Source organism: Microcaecilia unicolor, chromosome 6, assembly GCF_901765095.1.
Source record: "Microcaecilia unicolor chromosome 6, aMicUni1.1, whole genome shotgun sequence".
Taxonomy (NCBI): Eukaryota; Metazoa; Chordata; class Amphibia; order Gymnophiona; family Siphonopidae; genus Microcaecilia; species Microcaecilia unicolor.
The window spans coordinates 201,788,819-201,814,593 of NC_044036.1; the positions used below are offsets into that span (position 1 = coordinate 201,788,819).

The 25,775-nt window shown below is 42.7% G+C and overlaps 1 protein-coding gene across 1 annotated transcript in view; it reads left to right on the top strand.

Annotated features, from left to right (window-relative positions):
• Positions 1-25,775, top strand: part of CDC73 (cell division cycle 73) — a 476,174-nt gene that overhangs the window by 13,792 nt on the left and 436,607 nt on the right. The window contains exons 4-7 of the mRNA XM_030205684.1: positions 5,150-5,212; positions 5,302-5,354; positions 9,452-9,540; positions 19,206-19,422. Of these exons, the coding sequence (XP_030061544.1) occupies positions 5,150-5,212; positions 5,302-5,354; positions 9,452-9,540; positions 19,206-19,422 (422 nt within the window). The remainder of the gene's footprint in view (positions 1-5,149; positions 5,213-5,301; positions 5,355-9,451; positions 9,541-19,205; positions 19,423-25,775) is intronic.

Genomic DNA, 25,775 nt, shown 5'->3' on the forward strand with positions numbered 1-25,775 from the left:
CCCCCCCCTTCCCCCTTGGCTAAACCAATTGTCCTGTGCTTTTGATTCCCCGAAGAAAGAACTTTGTGTTAAATTTAAGGGGGGAAGTTATTAATGTGGGCTACTGTTGGGCTGCTTTACCCCAATTTGGGTCAACATTGTATAAAATGGGATCCTGCGCTAAAATAACCCGACTTGTGATAAAATAACCCAACTTAAAAGTAGCCCATGCTGATAATTTCCCCTCCTTAATGTACTTTGTGGTTTTCCAAAAATGTCCAAACTTTTTGCACTATAAAAACATTAAAGTTATAGCAAATTAAAGATTATCAACTCAGATCCTTCCTCTCTAACTCCTATTAATTGGAAAGTGAAGAAAACAGCATAAGCAAGCTGATTTCCCCACATGTCAACGTTTTTTTTTTCCTTCTTTGTTTTTAAGGCAAGACTGAGGTTTGAATTTCTATCATAATCCTCAATCATGAACATTTTAGAAATGTCTTTGGCTTTGAGCTGAATAATGTGCAGGTCAGAGCAGCTCCACAGCATGGGCGACCGAGTCGTATACTCCCAGATTCTGTATAAGTTGCCCAAATTGACGGATCCTAGATTTATGCTTAAACTAATTAGTCATTTAGGTGCTAACAATTATTGGCGTTAACAAGCACATGGCGGTAAATAGGAAGTGCAGAATAGTACTTAGGGCAGATCCACACCTAACATGCGTGCCTCAATTTCATAGCGAGCAACTCCAAAGAGGGTGTGGCCAAGGGAGGGTCATGGGTGGGTCGGGATAGTCCAAGGATTTAAGTGCTTAAATGACATTCTATATCATTGTTACTAACTGCTGTTAGTTGGGTGCCAGCATTTACCCCAGTGAGAAGTGCGCTAAGCTGGTATTCTGTAAAGGCCGTTCTGTGCATAATGCCTACTGCAGAATACTAGCTTAGTTCAGGTCACCCCAGTGCCTATCTTTGGCCATCGGATACTGAATTCTCTCCCCCCCCCCCCCCCCATAGGCTGTATTCTGTCGTAAGAAAGATTTCTGGAACTCTGGAGGTTACGTGAAGGTAAATGTGGAACTATCTTAAACGAGGCATTCAGTCTTCTCTTGTAACAGTTCTGTGCAAAAATACCAAGTCATTTTGAACACCTATGGTTGGGGTAATTGACTGCCTGATCAGGTAGGGGTGATGAGAAGCATGATGTAGTCCAGCAGCAGAGGTGAGGTTAAGAATCCAGAGAAATGGTGGATTCTAAAATTGACCGCTCACCTTTTTTACTTGCAGGCCTCTGTGGGCATGGTGGCTGGAGACCTCACAGTTTTGTTAAAACTCTGTCTCTACTGGTTCCGTTTTACATTTGTGAGGGAGTTTGGATGTTTGTTCAGTTGGTCATGTTCTAAGATTATTTGTTTGTTTTATTATGTACTTCAAGAAGATGTAATGTTCGTTAAAACTTTCACCCCTCCGAAGGGACACCACCTTGTAGTGGTGGAGGGGCTTCTGTGTTTCAATGACTCAGAGGGCTATGCTGAAGGGTTACCCATATCAGACAGGCCTCTGAGGAGAAACCAGAGTGTCCCAACTAGGGAGAGTGGAAAGATGGAGACCTGAAGCTCGTACGCTCAACAGCCCAGCTGACTTCTGAAGTTCTGTCTTTGTTTACTTGAAATTTCCTCTCTGCAATTGCAGTTACCTTAAATGAGAGAAAGGGGACAATCGGGGGTCAGTCGCCGATGGTTAGCGTTTTGTTCCCTGTGCAGCAAGTGTGGGACCACTGCGTGACGAACTGCCCACAGATAACTGGGTTGGTGAGTCCTTTGATTAGTGCCGGCGAAGGAGCGTCTACGCTCTTGGACCTGGAAACAACTTCATCGCTCCTGAATCATTTAACCACCATGTCCAAAGGAGTGGAGGAGTGAGTTAGGAGTGTATGCTGAACCCGTGTCGGCGGTGCCACTCCTAAACCCACAAGAGCTATCAGCTTGGAGTTTGTGGCTCCCGTGGAGGTTACATTGAATATCATCTGGAAGGCGCTCCAGGACCTAACAGTGGTAGTAAATAAGTTTGCTTCCAATATCTTATTAGTGAGCTACATGGATAATCTAATCGAGTCCTTTGAGAATGAAAAATTGATACGGCAAATGAAGTTCTACAGTAGGAAATGGTTAAGATTTTGAAGATGATAATAGACCAGAAAAATTGAACAAAATTAATATTATTACAGATATCGAGATTGTTGTTTTCCCAGAGTTCTGGGTATGACTCCTAAAGTTTTTTCCTCTGAAATAATTCCTCTTAGTATATTTATTCAAAAGGAGTGAAACCTGTGAAACTGGGATTACCTTAATCAGTGGGAATTGGATTAGAGACTCAAGTGTTTGTATTGTTAAATAATTTCTGGTTTTAAAAGAGAAAAAATGAAATCAGTGGTATTATTACAACTAATATTGTGCAATAAGTATGTTTCCAACAAAATAAATTGACTATATACCATTTTGGGTTTGAAGAAGCCAACCAGACGATCAATGTGGAATAATGATTCAGATAAATAATAACTGGGGATAATCAGGTTAATACCACATTTTCTTTGTTCACTGTTGTTTAATTGATCTCCTTGTCTTGTTTCACTCTCCCTATTTTGTGGTCTAAGGAAGAGTATAGAATTACCTGATTGAAATAATTCTTGTATTTAGTCTGTATTTCTGGCAAGTTATTTTAGTGCTTGTAAAATTAAATTGTTATAAATAAAATAAAAAAAAAAGAAACAAAAAAAAAAACTTTCGGTACCGCATATACTGGCAGGCAGATGTAAGTGGTACACAATATAAAATAAACAAAAAGAAAGGAACTCCATTGTCAGATAGTAAAGTAGACCGAACATATAGGCACGTCCACAAAAGATAGAAACATGAAGAATAGGGAAGTTAAAGGAAGGCAGTCAAGGGTCACTGGGACCATATGCCAAGGTAAAGAAATGACTTTTAAGAAGTGATTGAAATTTAAGAAAAGAGTAATAGGTGAATGGTCGGTGGAAGATCGTTCCACAATCTTGGAGAGAGGAAGAATAGCGAGTAGATTCCCAACATGCATTCTTAAGATTGGTACCCAAATGATTAGAATCATGAGCTTCGTTCAGACAATACTTGTTGACAGTTCCAGATTACCGGCTGCTTCAGTTAGATGATATCAGGAAATGTATCATTTCTTTTGCTGATCCAAAGAGTGGAATAACTTACCTGGACCTCTGAGGACACAGAAAAATTCGAGTTTGTTTAAGAAACTCCCTGAAGCAACATTTGTTGGCACAAGCTATGAAATGATCTGGACAGCCAGTGTGCATGTTATGCTGTTTTTTTTTTTGTTGTTGTTTTATTTTAGATGAATTTGTATTATTTTGCCTTGTATTGTTTATATATGTGTTAAGTTGTTCACCGCTCTGGATAAGGCCGCTATACAAATGGAATCAAGTGAGTACAACAAATGGGATGGAGGAGTGTATGGAATAGTGAGTTACAAATATGTAGGTTGGCCCAGGTGAAAGGCTCTTTAGATTAAAATGAGAAATTAAACGAAATCTGGTGGCTGATTGGAAGTCGATGGAGTAATGTGGTCCAGTTTTTTTTTTTTTTTTTTTTTTTGGCTCTACAAAGAAAATCTGGCCACATTAAAAGCATCTTTTTAAGTTGTTCTTGTGTATAGTGATTATGTTCTGATGTGACTGGTTTTTGTCTGGGTAGATAGCTGTTAAAGCCTGAATTGTACACAAAGCTTCTGCTTCCTAATGGTGCATAGTTTGAAGGATGTGCTCGCAATTGGTTTGATTAATGCTTTAAAAACAGTAAAATATAGTAAATAAGTAAGATCTACCCAGTATTTCCTCAAGGGTCCAATGTTGGTGATTGTCCCTCCCCCAATTGAATTTGATTCCACAGAATCCCAGCATGACAGTAGAGATTGGCCAGTGTGAGACCAGTATTTGAATCGATAGTTCAGTTAGTGTCCAGTATGTAGTTAGGTTCATTCGTTCTAATCCGCTGTTAAATTTCTAAAGGATGTTTCTTACATTTTGCTTATTTAAATTTGAAAGGTCCCTTGACCTTGTTCATTATAAATATTCTTTGCCTTGTTTTGGTGTTCTCATGCTTTTACATCACATTGCATTGTATTTCTTATATTCTGTTCAGATTACAATCAGAGGCTTGATATATCCTAGGAAATATTAAACTTGGCACATATTTATAAAACAAAGTTTCCACAGCTTTCCTAAAAGACAAATAGTTGGGGCTCATTTTGAAAGCACTTTAACCTAAGGAACTTTGTGAGTCTAAGTGCTTGGAAAATACGCCTGTTGTCTGATTTCCATTGGTAGTGAATTCTAGATTGTAGCTGCTTGCCTTGTATGGAAAGGTCAGTGTAAGATCTTTGTGAATCTAATTCTCTTTGGGTTTGGAAAATATAAAAGTTTAAAGTTTATTGAAAATTTACTATCCCGCCCAACAGAAACTGCAAAAAGAACTGTTCCCATAGTGAATGGGTGTAATTATTAATCTAAACATGTAAAATGAGGCTTTACTGTGCTGAATTTTATACATGTTTTTTTTATACTGCTTAACTTTACAATAAAAGAAAGCAGGACACAAGAGAATTAGAAAAGAATGCCAGTAGTGTGATGGGGCCTGTCAACAAGCAGTTATTCAGAAAACATTTATACCTCCATAAATATTGTCTAACAAGGGTACTTTAAATATTATTTTAGCCTCTATGGTAACTAATGAAGCTGTACGGGGAGCTATCAGGTTTATGTACCAAATAAGCTGCTGTATTCATCTTTTTATGCAGATATTCAGAACATTCTGAATAAACCATATTGCAGCAATCTAGATGTGATAAAGCCTGTGCCACTAATTTTAAACTGAACATATGTTAATCCTTTAACTTTTGTCAGGGTAATGAAAAAGCTTTTAATCAATAAATTTACCTGTGGTCCCAAAGATAAGGTACTATTACCACCGCTAAAATTTTCAAAGTAGATTTCAGAAACTAATCTTTACTATTTTGAGGTACTGACTATTCCCAAAAATATAAATAGATTGTGTTTTTTTTTCTTTAGCTTTTTGTCTCTGATGAATTTAATATTAAATTGATTGTAATTTTGTAATTCTCAGCAACATCTTCGAGCATCGACAGAAGTGCGCCACTGGAAATTGGCCTTCAGCGATCCACGCAAGGTAGGATCTACACCCCAAGAGCACAGAATGTAGCTAGAAATGTAACATTAGAAAATGCCTGTTAACGCTGCCTCTTCTTTCTCCTTCAGTTAAAAGAGCAGCAGATGAAATTCTAGCGGAAGCAAAGAAGCCAAGAATCGAGGTAATTCAAGTGACTGGCACATGTTGTGATGGAGGTTGATGTTCTTTTTTTTTTCTTTACATTGTCATAACTCAGCCACAGCTACTCACATTCCTTAGGTACAGGGTAATTTAGAACGAGTGGCACCAGTGCAAACGTTTTTTTTTTTTTTGTTTGTTTTTATTTTTAGCTGCTGGTAAAACTTATTTTCCTTTGAGTCTCCCTACACTCCGTCCACTCTGTTTCTTAGGAATATTTTTAAAATTTCTTTGCTCTTCATGTTGCTCTTCTCCCTCTGTCCCTAGTAGTTCTGCTTCTATGTGATGAGGAGGGAGTGTATGTATACAAATATGGTGATGTGAAAAAGTCCGTCCCTTCCCCCATTTCCGTTATTGCATAAACATTGCATTGAATGGTTTTCTGATCCTTAAATTGTAATATTAAACAAAGTAAAATATATATTTTTAAATTTTTGCTTCATGTAAGAAACATTATCCAACACCCATATTACTAATGTGGAAAAGTAACTACCACCTTAATAAACCAATTGACCACATTTAATTGATAATTGAATTCAGCTGATTGCATCCAACCCTGTTGAATCTGAACATCATTACATATTGAGCCTTACCACGAGAGTGAAGTAGTAGTCATCACAAGGTCTCTACAAGAACACTATACCATGATGAAAGGAAATTCCAGAAGAGATGAGAAAAACAGTTATTGAAATAGCCTGAAAAGGGGTACAAAGCCATTTCTAGGACTCCATGAGACCACAGTGAGAGTCGTTATCTTCAAATGGAGGAGACTTGGAACAGTGGTGAATCTTCCCATGAGTGGCTGATTTGCCAAAATTACTCCAAGGGTGCAAAGATAACTCATCTGAAAAGTCACAACATCGTAGAATATCCAAAGAACTGCAGACCTCTATCTAAGGACAATGTTCATGATGCTACAATAAGAAATAGACTGAGTTTCATGAAAGACTAACAGAAACCGCTGCTATCCAAGAGTAAGAACAATGCTTGTTTCATATTCGCAGAAATAAACTTAGATGATCCCCAAGCCTTTTGGTATAATGTTTTAGACAAGTCCAAAGTGGTACTCTGGTCATCACAGGTCTCATGTCTGGCGTAAAGCAAATACAGTATTCTATAGTAAGAACATCATACTGACGGTTGAAGAGTTATGCTAGCCCTTGCTCTCAGTAAAATACAGGCCAATGGCTCATAATAAGAGCTAGGCCTCTTAAAATCAAAACCATCTCTGATATAAAAGAGAGCTAGCTTGTAAAAATCAGAGATCACCTTTGACACAGTTACATTTCACTGTGGCAAGTACTGAGATGAGGTAATTGAGAGCTGGCAAGGGTGGGGGCAAGGGTGGGGGCAATCTACTCTATAAACAATCCTGAGACTGGCACCTGCAAGACGTCATAAGCAAGAGTTGCTATGGTTATGTAGAGATAGTACTGGGTCAGCTGCAACCCGGTTGAGAAAATCCAAAAGGGGGGGGGGGGGCTAGAGGAAGGTTTGGGAACATATGAAGTCATTCTGATCAACTGATAAGAACCAAGAGCCCTGGTGAGAGAGACTGGGGTCCATTGAAATGAATAGGGCCAAAATGGTATATAAGGACCAGTCTGGAGAGTATTAGATCAGACAAGAGGAGAAGAAGAGCAGAGAAGGAAGACTCCAGAAGGCTAGAGAGAGAGAGGAGGTACCATGATATGCGGTTCCATTATGTGAATGCCTGACTTGCCTGTACTGCTATTGGTAAGATTATAATAAACTATCTTATATCTATTGAATACTGGGTTCCTTTCTAATTACAGACCTAGCTACAGCCTGACCTATGCAGACCTGCCATGCGCAGATACAGGATTGGGGTAATTAAGCATCTAGAGGGGATTTGCAGTTCTCTCTAGGATAGTACAGAGAGCCCATGGCTTCCGCTGCCCAAATGGGTGAGGCAGATCTAATTATATACATTTATGGTAGCAGAGGATGGTAATGGTAGTGTGATGGTGTGGGGATATTTTGCTGTCTCAGGATCTGGAAAACTTACCATTATTGAAGGAAACACAATTCTGCACCATACCAGAAAATTAAGGAGAATGTCCAGTCATCTGTGAGCTGAATCATAATTTGGTAATGCTTTTGTATGTTGGATCATTGTCTTTCTGCAAGTTTAAATCTGAATGACTGAGGGAACTAACGTTTTGAATTGGCCTGGTCAGTCCTGATTTGATCCCAATAGAGATGCTGTTGCAAGACCTGAAATGAGCAGTTTGTGCATGAAAAACTTATGAAAGTGTCTTAAAGCAGTTATGCAAAGGAAGAGGGCTAAAATTTCCTCAGTAGTGATGTGAAAGAAGACTGATATCAAATTACAGGAGGTGATAGGTTGCAATTATTGCAACTAAATGTGGTGTAACCAGTTTGTTTAGAGGATTTTCTTTTTCACATGGGCAATGTGGGTTTTGGATACATTTTTGCTCCTTTAAATAATTTTAAAAACTGTGGGGTTCATTTTTAAAGCACTTAGACTTACAAAGTTCCATAGTAACCTATGGAACTTTGTAAGTCTAAGTGCTTTGAAAATATGCCACTGCGTGTTTAGACACAGGGACCCTGAGTAATCTTTTATTTTGTTTAAATATCAGAAACCGTTCAGTGTATATGCAATAAGAGATATCAGGAGGGGGAAGAAATTTTTTCATGTGATATCTGTAGAGAACAGTTGACTGATGGATGTAAGTATTTCATATAATTGGTGTATTTTTTCCTTAATGTTTTGATCAGGCCTGTGACTGGTCAGGTAACCTTAAAAAAAAAATTTTTTTTTTTTAAGAGCAATGTGTTCCCCTTGAGTTTGGCCAGAGTAATGATTGCTTTTCAAGTTGATAAAGTATTTACTAGGGGGCCTGGAACTGGAAGGGAGGGCCGACGACAGCCTCATGTTAGACGTTGCGTTGCTTTGCCTGGCAACTATGCTGCGTCCCCTTCCCTCCCAGTGTTCAGCCCTCGATGTCACAACGTTATGACGCGAGGGCGGGACAGTGAGACAGATGGCTACAGGCAGCACGGACCCTGCGAACCCTTCAGTGCCATGGGAGTCAGCTTCAGAACGTTGAAGGTGGAAATTATTATATAGGTTTGAGAGCTTTCTTGTACCCCAGAGTTGTTTTTTTTTTTTAAGCTAATTGTATTTTATGTATGTCTTTATTTGTAAGCCGCTTAAGCTATAGGCAAGGTATATAGTTTTGAAAAGTAAATAAATCTCTTACCCAGTGACACGTTACTTCACCTGGTCATTAATATCTCATCCACTAAAATTCCCCATACAGTTTCATTACAAAAATTGTGGCCTGTATTGCATATATAGTAGGTCATCTTTCTGAATTGACTGCTGTTTAGTAATGGAAACTATTATTTTCCTTTTTTTCCTTCACTGAGAGGTGCTATTGAGAAATAAGACCCAGTTTACCTGAATGAATGATTTGTTATAATGGTAGTTTTGTTTGGCAACAGAGTAATGAGTTGTCTTCAGGTGGGAAAAACTGGCACTTTTTAAAAATGGAGACACTCCTTCATGTTTCTCGTTGCTTGGCTCTGGGAGACAGTAGAAACCACTAAGGGTTGTCTTACCTCCTGGTTTATGAGAACAGGGGTGGAGAAAGGAAGGGAGTCTGTGAAGGATTCTGGATAAAAGCAAAAAAGAAAAGTGACATTTAGGTGTTGTGGATAAAGTAATACAGGGCATCAAATGGGTAGATCATGTCCTACATGTTTCTGTGATTCTTCAACTCCGAATCCAGCAGATAGACATGAAAACTGACATTGAAGAGTTAAGCAGGTCACTTAGAAGCAACACATCTTATAACCTAAGATGTTCATATAAGTTCCTGGTCTGTTTGATTGGTGTGTTGCCGAGTGGTACACTGTGCTTGGTGACAACATACCCTAATGAGCTTTAATTCATAATTCACTTCTGCTGTGTGTTACAGCATGGGACTGTATAGCCAAAATGCATTAGCCCATGGTAGAAGGAAGCTTTCCATAACCAATGTACTATCAGTGTGTGAGGAAATACCAAGCCTCATTTGTCACACCCAGGATGAAGAGTGCGTGCGTCGTGACAAGGAGCGCTTGGCTGCTCGACTGGAGGGCCATAAAGAGGGAATTGTACAGACGGAACAGATCAGGTAAATTTTAAAATCACACACATGCATTTTTGGGCTGCGTTACTGGCAGCTTATACTCCTTGTTCTTGACATGTAGAATTCTTTTTCTAAATGCCTGTAGAAGATGCAGTTGACATAAAGGCATGAGAGACACTGACCGTGAGTTATTCTTAGAGTTTAACTAACAGTCTTTATTTCTAGGCAGGTTTTATTACTGTTCTTCATTTATAGGTACATCCTTCACTATCCTAGCTACGAAACAGATTAATTCACAGAAGTTCTGTGAAGCGTGTTTTATCTCGACAGCTGCACATGCTCAGGAAGCCTTTTTTATTTATTTATTTTTTTCCTTTTTAAAGAGGGCTTCTATGCAGCGTGAGCCAATGCATTCCTGTATGGTTTGGCTCTGCCCGCTAATCAGTAAGGCAGTGCATAAAAGTAGGATTACTAGATAATCTTAATTATACTAGTGAGTATTTTAGTTGAATATATTTTAGTTTAATACTGAGAAACAGAAATGCCTTTGAAAGGGTGTCTGATGCTGCTGTTCAGTTGGTGGAACTGCATGAGGAGTTGCACAGTAGTGCTGTGACCATGGGAGTAGGAGCAGTTTTCAGCAAATTTAGATCCCGCTTTTTTCTTGGCAATTTCATAAGGAAACGAACAGCAGAGATGGTCCAGAGAAGAAAACCATGGATTTGCCACATGCACTTTTATTGGATATTGACCAACTTGGCCAAGCTTCGGCAGAATGCCTTCCTCAGGGGTCAACAAGGTTTTTGGAGAAAAGAGGCAAAAAACCAAGGATATTTACTATTCTTGTAAATCTGTCCTCATCTCGGACTCTGTCAATGCTGCAGCACCGTTATGCAAAGTTGACTTGGCTAGTTGGGTCAATATCTAATAACAGTGCATGTGGCAAATCCATGGTTGTTTTCTTCCCTGGACTGCCTCTGCTGTTTGTTGGCTGTGTTCATATTGTGAAGTGCTTTCTCCTGTTCCTTTTTGGGAATCTCATAAGGAACATTGTCAAAAATACATCTTATGAAACTGTGGCCTGGAATGTTGGTAACTTCTGAGAATACACTGTAGGTTTGACAAGTGGTTGTTCCATGTTATTTACTTTACTTTGGATTTCTAGACCGCTTATACCAAGAAGTTCAAAGCAGTTAATGGGGTTACAAGAAGGGACAGCTGAGACAGACCCTCAGGAATTACATAGCAGTTAAAGAACAGTTATCAGTCAGACATGAGAAGATTCACGTTTTTGTTGTGCGGTTTCAAAACAAAAGTGTATTATGAGCATAGGTATTTTTTGAATAAAGTTGTTGTCTGAATAGTGTATAGTTAAGGTGGTCCAGATTTATCCCTGTGCCTTTCCATGTGTAGGGGCTTGGTAGGAACAGCAAGCAGGAAAGACTTCTACGTCAGATAATCCAATCAAACAGGAGTAGAGGTTGACTAAAGGACGAATCAAACGCTGAAGATAGTGCTAAAAAAACACTCTTATTAGTTGCTTGAACAAAAGGACCCGACACTGTCCATGTTTTGGTGTCGCAGAATGCCTGCTTCAGGAGTCACAATGGTGTTCTAGGATAACGCTGTACAAACAAAACTGCCCGAAGGCTTCCGCTCAACAGAGAAAAAAAACTTGGGCAGCCAATGTTACCCGAAGTAGTTGGCTCAATGTTTGGAAAATAAAAAAAGGGGGGGGGGGGGGTTGGTAGACCAGTAGTTGTGTAAATATGCTGATTCTTTTTACCGCTTTAAGTGAGGGGAATGCAAAAGGGAAGTGGTTGAAAGTTCTCGATCTGATAACATAGTTATAATTCTATATGTGAAGTGGAGTGGAGGAGTGGCCATGTGGTTAGGGTGATGGACTTTGGTCCTGGGGAACTGAGGAAGTGAGTTTGATTCCCACTTCAGGCACAGGCAGCTCCTTGTAAGCCGCATTGAGCCTGCCATGAGTGGGAAAGCGCAGGGTACAAAAAAAAAAAAAAATGAGGTAACTTGGACAATCCCCTGTTAGGATTTTAAACAGGGTGCAAACCAGTTTAAATTTAGTCCTTGCATCTGTTGGCAGCCATGTAGTTCTTTGAACAGATGAGCGACATGATCGTGCTCATGTAGGGAGAACATAAGGCATTCTTCTGTGTTTTGGACAGACTGTAGTTTTCTTGTGTGTGTGTTTTTTTTTTCTTTGAGCACCTAGTAGTAGGAGGTTGCAGTAATCTGGTTTCAGTAATAGTAACGACTGGACCAGCAGTCTAAACTGCATGGTCTCAAAAGTATTTTCTGATTCGTTGGAGATTTCTAAGCAGGGAGAAGGAGGATTTTACTATTGTAGAGACTCGTAGATTAAATGATAGTGTCTGACCTAGCTGAACTCCCAGTAGTTTGGTTGTTGTCTGTAGTGTGAATTGTGTCTCCCGCCTTGATTTGACTTTGGATTATAGCCAAAGAGCAGAAATTTGGTTTCTTCTGAGTTGAGCTTTAGTTTGTTGCTTCCTCATCCAGGAGCTTATGGAGTTTAAACAGTTTTACCCTGTTAATCACAGAATGCCCGACTCATTTTGGGTTCTTCATTGTAATGTGGATCTACTAATTTTTGGCTGACTGGTTCTGATTCACATAATTTTCATGGCAGAGGATGTCGTCTTGGGATTGTAATGAACACTGATATATGTTTGCTTATTGAATTTTTGCCTTGGTTGGTTTGTATGGGATTGTGAAAGGGTTTTAAGAGAAAAATAGATGACTCACTCCTGTTGACTCTGCAATGTTCTAGTGCTTGTAAATTGAATGGTTAATTTATGATGAAGCAATGATAACTATAATCTGCGTAGAGCCTTTTTGGTTTGTAGCAGAATATAACTAATACATGTGGTTTGGGTTTTTTCATTTGTGTATTTTTAGTATTAAAGCTTTTCAGATGGATGTGATTATAAAAATAGAAATAAGCCTTTTTTCCCCTCTTTAAATGATTGATTTTTAATGGTCAGCAGAAAGCACTGTGTGGTACTAGCTACTGAGGCTAAGTGGTAACTAATGTATTTTGAGAGCTGCTGTTTGTGATCTGAGCAACTCTTGACTGCAAGAATTTCTGTCTTGCCATGCAGTTCATGTTGCTTTCCAGGGGTTGTGCTAGAAGTCTTTAGTTTGTTCACCTGCCTGTGAAACTACACAGGGAGATTTTCCAAAACTCTTCTTCTGCAAATGGTCCAGTGAGACAAACTTCAAATATTTATATATTTCTTCTGGAATGCTGACTTAAAGTAGGGAGAGCATGCTAAGTTGCATAAAGGGGCATAACCAGTAGAAATGAGGGGGTGGTAATTTTCCTGTGAGGCCCTGTTTGGAGTACTGTTCAGTTTTAGAGGCTGCATCTCGTTAAAGATATAAAGACTTGAAGCAATTCAGAGGAAAGCCGCCAAAGTGGTATGAGGTCTGCACCAGAAAACAAATGATAGTGCTTGGATAGGTATACCCTGGAGGAAAAACACACAGGAGATGGATGCTTAAGACTGAAAGAAGATGAAACCAAAGTATAAAACATTTCTGCTCAAGATAAAACTTATATGGCTGAAAAAGAATTGGGAGGTAACCTACACTGTGGCAAGTCCAATCCTAACCACCTTACTGAGCAGACAGATGGATCATTCTGGTCTTTACTGTGTGTGTATATCTGTAATCTGGAGGAGAGAGGTGTGGGATGGTTTGAATGGAGCAGTATTTTTTTCCAACTCTGTAGCTATTAGAAATTTATGCATAAAGGGTCAAGACTGTGTCTTCTGAGGGCTAAGTACGTCTCTGAACATTTTAATAGAATGGGACCAGAGGTGGTGGTCTTCTCCCCCCCCCCCAAAAAAAAAAAACACAAAAAAACAAAATGAAGTTAGAAGCCAGTTTGTAGGTGAAACACTTCTAGTTTCTAAAGTATAGGAAAATGACAGCAGATGAAGACCACAAGGGCAATTGTATAATCTAGCCAACCTCGCAATATCTAGAATATCTACCATGTAAATGCTAGCAGGGTGCCTAGGTACTGTTCTGCAAATATTGGATTAGCTTGCTTCGTGCACATTTGGTAGGGAATGGAGCATCGGTGGGGCATAGACAGGGCTCCCACTTTTATGTGTAACTTTATAGAATAAGTGACATGCCCCTACCTAATCCAACTCAATGGTTGGTATAAATGCACCAATACCAAACTACATTTATATTCTGGAATGGAACTTGGGCGCCTAGATTCTATTATAGACCAGGCTCCTACTGTGTGTTCTCAGGCACTGTGTAGAGACACCTGGTTATAGAAGTGCTGATCCACACAACTATAGAACTATACAGTTCCTCCCTCTCTTAAGGATACTCTGTGCTAGTCCCATGCTTTCTTGAATCCAGATACATTTCTCATCTCCACCATCTCATGAACATGTATAGAGCATATGCGTGTGTGCGCACACATACAGGGATTGACAGTTTCATGAGGGTGCAAGGATCAATTCCTGGTTCTGTTCTTTAACATTTTTGTAAGTGATGTTGTGGTAAGGTTTGCCTTGTGGCAGATGATATTAAAATATGCAATAGAGTGGATAATATGGGGAGGGATCTAGTAAATCTTGAATAATGATTCAGAGTTGGGTAGCTAAGATTGAATGCTAAAAAATTCAGGGTAATGAATTTGGTCTGCAAAAACCCAAAGGAGAGGTAGTTTACAGGATGAAGTACTTCCATATATGAAAGAAGAGTGGGGCTTGGAGGGTGATCCTATCAGTTGATCTTAAGGTGGCCAAACAGGTAGAAAAGGTGATGGCAAAAGCCAGAAGGATGCTTCCGTACATGGGGAGAGGAATGGCAAGCAGGAGAAGGGAGGTGATTATGCCTCTGTACGAGTCTGAGATCCCATTTAGAGTACTGTGTACAATTCTGGAGAACACACCTTCAAAAACATGATGGAGTCGGTCCAGAGGGCAGCAGCTAAAATTGTCAGTGAGCTTTGTCATAAAGCGTGTGGGGATAGACAATACATATACTTTGCAAGAAAGGTGGGAGAGGCGACATATAATAGAGATATTTAAATACTACTTGTATCATCATAAATGCACAAGAGGCAAGTCTCGCTCTCTGTAGCTCTGAAGCTCTGGAATAAGGGGGCATAGGATGAAGGTAAAAGGGATTATGCTTGAGGTAATCTCAGGAAATACTTTATGGAAAGGGTGGTGGATGTGTGTAATAGCCTTCTGGTGGAGGTTGTGAGGATTAAGACTGGATCTGAATTCACAGAAACCTGGGACATGCACATAGGATCTCTAAGGGAGATGAAGGGTATAGTAGATGAATGGGCAGGCTTGATAGGCCGTCTGATCTTTATCTGCTGTCATTTTTTTGTTTCGTATGATGTGCCTTTGCTGACGCCACTGCTGTCATGCCCCTGTCCTTGTTGGGTTGGCTTTTGGTAATTCAGAAATTTCATTGTGTTGTGAATTCTGCTATGAAACCTAGTGACTGAACCATATAGTTTTTTTTTTTTTAATAGTTATTAATGTACCACGGCAGCAACCAGTAAGTAGTAAATGACTAGTTTACTATGTGCGTATGAAATTCCTCTAGGTCACACACAAAGAGGCTGAAAAGAAGATGAACTATACTTGTCATTCTTTCCCCACTTGTTTTTCCAACATTTCTTAGTTTTATTTTAGCTCTTTGCAATCTATCTGTTGGGGAGCAAAAAGAGGAGGAAATTGAAGGGATAGATGTTTAGGAGAATCCTCTTGTCAGGTTCTCAGGTTCAGAGCCCGCGGGGCCGGGCTCTGGAGCAAACGTGAGCCCTTGGGCTGCTGACGAGGAGCGACAGCAGCAGGCAAAACCCACCAACCAACGCTGGGCAAGCACACCGACACCGGCAGGGACTGCAGGCACCGCCCAGCGAGCCGGAACACATGGACTGGAGGACACAGGACTGGAACACACACCGGACCGGAACACACTGGACTGGAGCACACCAGACTGGAACACACACCGGACCGGAACACACTGGACTGGAGCACACTGGACTGGTCCGCACAGCTTCACCTGCGCTTAGCTACTAAGCCCCCCAGGAGTTGAGCTCCTGGGTTTGAGTAGCCGACAGGACTTACTGGATACCGGATGACATAGGGACCAGGACTGGAAGCAGAAGTGCTCCTAACCCTAAACTGATCTACGTGCTCCCAAGCCCTAAACCAGCAGGAGTGTTCCTAACAGTAAACTGACAAAAGGACTTCCTAAGCCCTATACTAAACAGGAGCTCCTAATCCCTGCTCAAGAAAGGGACTTCCTAAGCCCTAAACTAACAAAGCAGGGAACTAAACACAAAGCTAACACAGGTGCTACTAAGCACCAAGCTACAAGCAGAGCTCTACACTAATAAGCTAAACACAAAACTACCAAGCTACCTAAGCACTGCTCTAGCAAGCTAGATACAACTAACAAGGTGCTTCCTAAGCACTACTCTGGTAAGCAACCGGAAGAGCTCCTAGCACTAAAAGGGAAGACAGGGGAGCCACAAGGAAAAAACAGGGAAGCTAACACATAAGCCAAAAGTGCTTCTAAAGCACCAAACACCAACAGCAAAGACTGCAATGCTCCTAATAGCACAAACACCAGAAGTATTTCTAACAGCAAACTCTGCAGTGTTCCTAACAACACCAAACCCTGAAGTACTTCTATCAGCAACAGAGCTTCAAAAGCCCTACACATAGCAATGCTTCCAAAACCAAGAGGGAAAAGCAGGGGAAGCATAAGGGAAAAGCAGGAAAGCTAAACACACAGTCACCAGCGCACACTGCACTAACACTAACCTGGCCCTTAGCAAAAGCAAGCAGGGAAACTAGACACAAAGTCAGAAGTGCACACTGCACCACCCTACCTAAAGCAAACACCACTGTTGCAAAGGCCCTGAAGGAAAGAACCCACTTCCTTATCAAGGCCCTCCCTGATGATGTCACACTCCCTAGACCTAGGCAAAAGCACACTGACCCAGAGAGGCCCAACCCACACCAATGCAAAACCGTGAAACACTAGAAGCCAGTACACCCAAAGAGAGGTAGAGCAACTCAGGCAACACACACACAGGTGCAGTATAGTGAAACAATTAGAGCCATGCTGCTGGAAGCTGCCAGCACAGAGAGACAGAGCCAGCTCAGAAAGGACAGAGAAAAGAAACCGAAGCCAGCTAAGAAGCTGACCCCCAGGAAAGAGGTAAGTTTGAGAGGGGTTCAGACCCCAATCATAACACCTCTTAGGCTTATGGTTCAGTTTGTCTAAGTCAACGCTTGGATTTTGATTTGGATAGTGTTCAGATGACATTTCTATGTAGAACAGAGAAAAAAAACTTTAGATTGCAGTGACCTTGAATGACTTGCCGCCGCCTCACTTTTTGAAGTGGTTCCTCCAGAGCAGGCTTGAGGCATCTTTGGCAGGACAGGAAGTGGCCAATGGTACTGCCACTCTGTCATATGTCTTCTACCAATAACTGGAATGCTTTTGGCTTCAACTTCTGTCAGTTGAGCACTTTTCTCAAGTGCTAAAATCATAAAATCTGTTAGTATCCTGGGAAATGAAGATTGAAAACAAGTAAATAGGTTTTTCAATGAAATTTGTTTCTCATATTCTAGTATGCTAGAGCTTAATAGCCAAAAAATAAAAATCAATCCAACTATATCTAAGATATCTATAAGAGGAAACTGTGGAGCACCAAAGTTTGAAATCAACAAGGAAAATATAAAGGGAGGATTCAGTATAGGTATCTAATCAGCTGAGCTTGCTTTTAGTGAGGAATGCTGGAAATTTCCGCTCACTAAGCTTTAGTAAAAGGGCCCCATTTTGTACAAGAAATTAAGGGGCTCTTTTACTAAAGCTTAGAGTGCACTAACATAATTCATACACTAAGAAACCCATATAAACTGGGCTTCTTGGCATTTAGCAAATGCTAAGCTTCAGTAAAAGGGCCCCTAAGTTACTATCAGGCTCATTTTCAAAAGAGAAAAAAAGTCTGCATTTGGACGTTTTTCTCATAAAAAAAAGTCCAAATCAGTTTTTTCGAAACCTCTTTTTAGACGTTTTTTTTCTGAAACCTGTCAGAAGTGTGTTTAAATCTCAAGGGGGTGTGCCAGGGGTGTGTTGAAGGCGGGACTTGGGCGTTCCTTAGATGTTTTTCAGCAATAATGGAACAAAACAAAAAAAATGTCCAGGACTATAACTTAGATGTTTTGAGCTAGACCTGTTTTAATAACGAATAGCTGCAGTGGGAATTGAACCCACTACCCCAGGATCAAAGTCCACTGCACTAACCACTAGGCTACTCCTCCACTCCACACAAAAAGGTGCTCCAGATGACTACTGGTAGGAATCAGGGATCACCTCTTTACTACCCCAGTGGTCACTAACCCCCTCCTACACCAAAGAAATGTGATTAAAAATATTACTTGCCAGCCTCAGATGTTATGCTCAGGTCCATTAGAATAGCATGTAGGTCCCTGGAGTAATCTAGTAGTGGTGCAGTGCACTGCAGACAGGTGGGCCCAGGCTTCTAGCTCCCCCTACTGGTCACTTGTGGAGGAAACTGTGAGCCCTCCAAAACCCACCAGAAACCCACTGTACCCACATATTGGTGCTCCCTTTACCTGTAAGGGCTATGGTAGTGGTGTACTGTTGAGGGTAGTGGGTTTTGGGGTGCTCAGCAGACAAGGTAAGGGAGCAGTGGTGAGATGTGTACCTGGGAGCATTTTATAAAGTCTACTGCAGTGCCCAAGGATGCCCTATAGCTGTCTTGGGATGTCACTTTTCCCACTATTATACCCGATGTCAAGCTTTTTTTATTTTTTCTAATAACATCCGAGCCTTGTGTCTATTGTTTATCAGTAGATTTTGGCTTTGAATTCATATCTATAGATAAAAAGGAGGTCTCATTACATATATCTAAATACCAGAGTGCTATTTTCCATACTTCATAGCAAGAGTGTACATTCCCTAATTAATCTTTCCCAATCCAACTGAAGCTTTTACCTCCTCAGAACATGTAAATGGTTTTACTCCTGTGTGTTTTCTCTGGTGCATTGTGAGGTTTACCCCTTCTGACCAAAGCTTTTACCACACTCTATACATGCAAATAGTTTTTTCTCCTGTGTGGACTCTCTGATGCACTTTGAGATTTGCATTACAACCAAATCTTTTATCACACTTAGAATATGTGAATAGTTTCACTCTTATTGTGGATTTTCTTGTGTATTTTGTACATTTCACATTTGGAAGTTTTTTGTTTGAAAATGGACAAAAAAAAAATGTCCAAATCACAAAATATTTTTCCAAACAGGATTTTCAGAAGGAAAAGAGACTTTTTTTTTCTTTTTGTAGAAAATGACCTTCTTTCCTGTTTAGATTTTGGAAGTTTTACAAAAACGTCCAAATTCAGACTTAGACATCATATCCAAAAATGCCCCTCATGCATTTGACTTGCCCAAGGTCACAAGGAGCTGCAGTGGGAGTCGAACCCAGGATCAAAGCCTGCTGCACTAACCATTAAGCCGCCACTCTATTTTGGACATTTTTTGTTTGAAAATGGACCAAAGCATGATTTTTAGGTTGTACATTTTCTTGCTAAACTTTTGGAGGAACTAGGGTTAGGTCAATTCTGTTTAACGTTTCAGATCTTTGTCAGAAGCCATGTCTGTGGAAAAAATTGCCGCTATCAAAGCCAAAATCATGGCCAAGAAAAGATCCACTATTAAGACTGACTTAGACGATGACATCACGGCCCTGAAGCAGAGAAGCTTTGTGGATGCTGAGGTGGACGTGACCAGGGACATTGTCAGCCGAGAGCGAGTGTGGAGGACGAGAACAACCATATTGCAGAGCACAGGCAAAGTAAGGGCTTGCAGATTCCTGATAAGGGTTGCTTTCAGGATGGTATTTAACTGATGTTTGCTAAATATGTCTATCCACGCTCAGTGATGTATGTATATAAAACAAGCCCTGTATACTGTGAATCAGATACTTAATAACAATGGTAAAAGCAGCAGCCCCTTTTACACAAAATGAAATGCCCCTTGTGTGCTTATGCAGAAATCTGTTACCATGCTAAGCCACTTGTTTATAACAGATGATGTCTGAAAATGATGAGCTTTAGTTAGAGGCAGGTCTTAGAGCGTGTTTAGATTTAGCTTACATTTTTTTTTTTTCAGTAGAAGCTGTGTTGACTTATTCTAGGTAATAGCCTGTTACCAGAAAGCTTACTGTTAAATTTTTGTGACTAGGGCAGTGTAGGGTGAAATGACTCATCCAGAGTCTCACAAGGAACATTCTTCCCTTATTTTCAAAATACATGCAACCCCCCCCCCCCCCCCCCCAAAAAAAAAAGAAAAGTTGAAAAATTGTACTTTGTGGTGTGCAAATGGGGAGCCTGTGGTGTTTTTACTCATGACATTATTGTTACTGTTACCATTGTCCTGGCCTTCAACTTCAGCCTGGGAGCATGGCCCTTATCCTTTTCAACTTGTATGGTCCACCGATGTCTGGCCCACATGTGTGCTTCTTTGTTCTCTACTCTATTCCTAGTGTCCCACAAGTTGCTCTTAAAAGTAGCCTTCCATCTTGTACTTGTAAGTGTGGATTGCTGCTCTTTGTAATTGTTGGGGCTCATACCAACTACAGTCTCTGTGCTCCATCACCATGTTTCCCCATGCAGGCTCTTCTGCTGTTACTCTCCCGCGATTTAGTAGCTACCAAGACCAGTCCATAACAGAACTATGTGCACCCTTGCACCTTGATAAATGATCTTTATCAGCTTTCTTGAAAATCCATCTGGCTACATCTTGACCCAGAAGAGGTTATAGAAGGGCAGTTATGAATTCCACACAAACCATCTTTTGTTCGCCTTGTAAAGAGTACTTATGTTACACTTATTCCGCAGCTACCTTTTAAAGTTCTGTGTGGATTACAAAATATGAAAGACTTAATACAATAAATCCAAGAATTACAATTACATTAAATCCAAGCGAGTAACCTAAGACAAATACTTAGCCAAGTTTTTGAACAGTTATGAAACACCATATCGGTAATAACTTGTATACGTGCTGGCAACAAATGCCATATTACAGCAGACTGATAATAAACTGAATATTTTTCAAGATTTAAGCCCTTTTATAATGGAAAAAGTAAAAGCATCTGCTTACAAGTTTTGCTTATGGAATTATTGCGAAGAAGCGTTGCCCAATTGCAAGTAGAAGGAGCAAACCCATTTAAAATCTTAAAGATGATGGTAACATAGTAGATGATGGCAGGAAAAAGACCAGCACGGTCCATCTAGTCTGCCCAACAAGATAACTCATATGTGCTACTTTTTGTGTGTACCTTACCTTGATTTGTATCTGTAAGTCTGCCCAGCACTAGCCCCGCCTCCAAACCACCAGCCCCTTGATGATGGTACACAACTTGCAATGAATTCTGGCCTTGACTGGCAGCCAGTGCACCTCAATTAATAATGGAGTTATTGATTCAAACTTGTAGAAAGTCTTGCACCTGCGTTCTTACATTGCTAAAAAAGGTACAGCTAATTATTTGAACATCTGACATAAATGTTATAGTCTGTTGGTTTTTTATTTTATTTATTAGGATTTATTTACTGTCTTTTTGAAAGAATTCACTTAAGGCGATTTACAGTAAGAATAAATCAAACATAAGTAATAGACAATTACAGCAGTAAAAATATTTAAATAATACAAAGTATGGCATAGTATACTTACAATACGAAATAGAACTATTAGGATTTATTTACTGCCTTTTTGAAAGGATTCACTCAAAACGGTGTACAGTAAGAATAAATCAAGCAAGCAATACATAATTACAGCAGGAAAAATATTCAACAGTACAAAGTATGGCATAGTATATTACTTACATTAACACAATGTATAATAGAACATTTTAATTGACTAGTGTATAAACAAACATGGAACATATAGAAAATAAGCTGACTTATTTTAAAGAATGTTGCACATGAGGTCAGAAAGATGGTTAACTTATAGATAGGTAAGAGAGTAAGAGGAGTTAGAAAATAATGTGACTAATTTAAAGAAAGGGGCACATGACGTCGGAGAGATGGTTAAATATTATCTCAGCTAGGGTAGGAGTGGCTGCCTTTTCCACTCCTTGTGTGAGTTAGACTAACAAGTTAGTTACTTCTTCTATTAAAGGTCTGATTGAAGAGCCAAGCTTTAATCTGCTTCCTGAAGTAGAGATAGTCTTGTGTGAAGTGGAGCCTTTCAGGGTGTACATTTCAGAGTGTGGGGGCTACTCCGGAGAAAGCTTGCTTGCGGGTATTACATTGTGTAATGTCTTATGGAGAGGGTGTGGTTAGTGATGGTCCTTGAGAGAGGACCTTAGTATCCTTGGAGGTGTGTAGAGGATTATCTTATTCTTCAGGTACTCGGGGCATTTTTCTTTAAGGGCCTTGAAGATCAGAATATAGTTTTAAATTTAACCCTGTACTGGTAGCCAGTGAAGTTTTTGCAAAAATGCTCTGATGTGGTCATGTCATTTGCAACCTTATATTAGTCTTGCTGCAGCATTCTGAATCAGTTGGAGCTGGTTTAGACCCTTTGTAGTCAGACCATTGTAGAGCGTATTCTCCGAGGACAAGCAGGCTGCTTGTTCTCACTGATGGGTGACGTCCTCGGCAGCCCCTCCAATCGGAATCTTCCTAGCAAAGACCTTTGCTAGCTCTCGCGCGCCCGCGCGCACCGCGCATGCGCGGCCGTCTTCCCGCCCGAAACCGGCTTGAGCCGGCCAGTCTTCTTTCGTCCGCACTCGGTACGGCTGTGTTTTTTGCCGTGGTGAGTCCCGGAGAGTCGACCTCGCGCGTCCGTTATTTACTCGACGTGTTTTTTCTTCGGAAAAGTTTCTTTTCGTTCGGAAAGTGCTCCGGAAACCCTCTTGGGTTTCGTTTGCCTCTTCCCGTATTTCCAGTTTTTGCCCCGGTAAGTTTTCTTTCGTTGTCGGGGTAGGCCTCTTTTCGGCCTCGGTCGAGATTTTTCTCCCTTAAAGTTTTGGTGCTCCAAATTCGTCATTTCGGATTTTGACTTCGCCGGCGTGATTTTTCCGCCCATGACATCGAAGCCTTCCAGCGGCTTCAAGAAGTGCACCCAGTGCGCCCGGGTAATCTCGCTCACTGATAGGCACTCTTCGTGTCTTCAGTGTCTGGGGGCCGAGCACCGTCCCCAGAACTGTAGTCTGTGTTCCCTCTTACAAAGGCGGACTCAAGTAGCGAGATTGGCCCAGTGGAACGTTTTGTTCTCGGGCTCTTCGTCGGCATCGGCACCGGGGTCATCGTGTGCATCGACGTCATCAGCGTCCAGACCTTCTTCCTTGGCTGCCAGTGCATCGAGTGCATCGAGGCATCGGCCCTCTGCATCGGCGCCGAGACATCGGATAGCTGCATCGACGTCGGTGGTACTGGGACCTCGTCTCCTGATGTCGTCGGACGGTGGTGCATCGTGTGGAGTGCAGGTGAGGGCTGTCCATTCCCCTGCTGGTGGCGGTGAGCCCTCGGGTGGGTCTCCTCCTACCCTGAGGGCTCCTGCGGTACAGCCCCCCCGAGACCGACCTCCTTCGGCCTCGGCCCCGAGGAAGCGACGGCTGGATTCCACGTCCTCCTCGTCGGTGCCGGGGAGCTCCGGTGACATGCTTCGGAAGAAGTCGAAGAAGCATCGACACCGGTCCCCTCCCCGCGTCGGCACCGAGAGCTCTGGGTCGCCGAGGGAGTCGGCACCCAGCAGGCATCGGCACCGAGAGGACCGCTCACCCTCTGTTCAGGAGGTGTCGATGCGCTCCACTCTGGACAGCCCGGAACAGCCTCCACGCCCGGAACAGGTTCTGACGTCGACGCCTGCATCGACCTCCATGCCTTTCTCTGCAGCCGCTCTGAACGAGAGCCTCCGGGCCGTTCTCCCAGAGATTCTGGGAGAGCTGTTGCGCCCTACCCCTCCGGTACCGGCGGTGCTTGCGCCTCCGGTACCGTCGAGCGTGGCGCCGGCTGGCCCATCGCCCGGGGTGAGGTCCCCGACGTCGGTACCGCGTGCGGTGCCGACTGCGGCCACCTCCCAGGAGGGCTCCCCGACTACGTCGGCGGAGGGAGCTTCGCCGATGCGGGCGAGGGAGTCTACCTCTCGACGCCCCCATCGTGGACGTGGCTCCACGGAGTCGAGCCGGGCACGGTTGCAGACGCAGGTCCGTGAACTTGTGTCTGACACCGAGGGTGAGGCCTCGTGGGAGGAAGAAGAAGACCCCAGATATTTCTCTGACGAGGAGTCTGAGGGTCTACCTTCTGATCCCACTCCCTCTCCTGAAAGACAGCTTTCTCCTCCCGAGAGTCTGTCTTTTGCTTCCTTTGTCCGGGAGATGTCTACGGCCATCCCCTTCCCGGTGGTTGTGGAGGACGAGCCCAGGGCTGAAATGTTTGAGCTCCTGGACTATCCTTCTCCACCTAAGGAAGCGTCCACTGTTCCCCTGCACCATGTCCTCAAAAAGACATTGCTGGCGAACTGGACCAAGCCTTTAACTAATCCCCACATCCCCAAGAAGATCGAGTCCCAGTACCGGATCCATGGGGACCCAGAGCTGATGCGCACTCAGTTGCCTCACGACTCTGGAGTTGTGGATCTGGCCTTAAAGAAGGCTAAGAGTTCTAGGGAGCATGCTTCGGCGCCCCCGGGCAAAGACTCTAGAACCTTAGACTCCTTTGGGAGGAAGGCCTACCATTCCTCTATGCTCGTGGCCAAAATTCAGTCTTACCAGCTCTACACGAGCATACACATGCGGAATAATGTGCGACAGTTGGCGGGCTTGGTTGATGCTCTTCCCCCTGAGCAAGCCAAGCCTTTTCAGGAGGTGGTCAGGCAGCTGAAGGCGTGCAGAAAATTCCTGGCCAGAGGAGTTTATGACACTTTTGATGTTGCGTCCAGGGCCGCTGCTCAAGGTGTGGTGATGCGCAGGCTCTCATGGCTGCGTGCTGCCGACCTGGAGAATAGAATCCAGCAGCGGATTGCGGACTCGCCTTGCCGTGCGGACAACATTTTTGGAGAAAAAGTCGAGCAGGTGGTAGAGTCTCTCCACCAGCGGGACACCGCATTCGACAAGTTCTCCCGCCGGCAGCCTTCAGCTTCTACCTCTACAGGTAGACGATTTTTCGGGGGAAGGAAGACTGTTCCCTATACTTCTGGTAAGCGTAGGTACAATCCTCCTTCCCGACAGCCTGCGGCCCAGGCTAAGCCCCAGCGCGCTCGCTCTCGTCAGCAGCGTGCGCCTCAGCAAGGCCCCGCGGCTCCCCAGCAAAAGCAAGGGGCGAGCTTTTGACTGGCTCCAGCAGAGCATAGCCGACATCCAAGTGTCAGTGCCGGGCGACCTGCCAGTCGGAGGGAGGTTGAAAGCTTTTCAACAAAGGTGGCCTCTCATAACCTCCGATCAGTGGGTTCTGCAAATAGTCCGGCAAGGATACACCCTCAATTTGGCCTCCAAACCTCCAAATTGTCCACCGGGAGCTCAGTCTTACAGCTTCCAGCACAAGCAGGTACTTGCAGAGGAACTCTCCGCCCTTCTCAGCGCCAATGCGGTCGAGCCCGTGCCATCCGGGCAAGAAGGGCTGGGATTCTATTCCAGGTACTTCCTTGTGGAAAAGAAAACAGGGGGGATGCGTCCCATCCTAGACCTAAGGGCCCTGAACAGATATCTCGTAAAAGAAAAGTTCAGGATGCTTTCCCTGGGCACCCTTCTCCCCATGATTCAGCAAAACGATTGGCTATGCTCTCTGGACTTGAAGGATGCCTACACACACATCCCGATACTGCCAGCTCACAGACAGTATCTGCGATTTCAGTTGGGCACACGCCACTTCCAGTACTGTGTGCTACCCTTTGGGCTCGCCTCTGCACCCAGGGTGTTCACAAAGTGCCTAGCTGTGGTAGCAGCGGCGCTTCGCAGGCTGGGGGTGCACGTGTTCCCATATCTCGACGATTGGCTGGTGAAGAACACATCCGAGGCAGGAGCCCTGCAGTCCATGCAGATGACTATTCGCCTCCTGGAGCTACTGGGGTTTGTGATAAATTACCCAAAGTCCCATCTTCTCCCAGTGCAGAAACTCGAATTCATAGGAGCTCTGCTGGATTCTCGGACGGCTCGTGCCTATCTCCCAGAGGCGAGAGCCAACAACTTGTTGTCCCTCGTCTCGC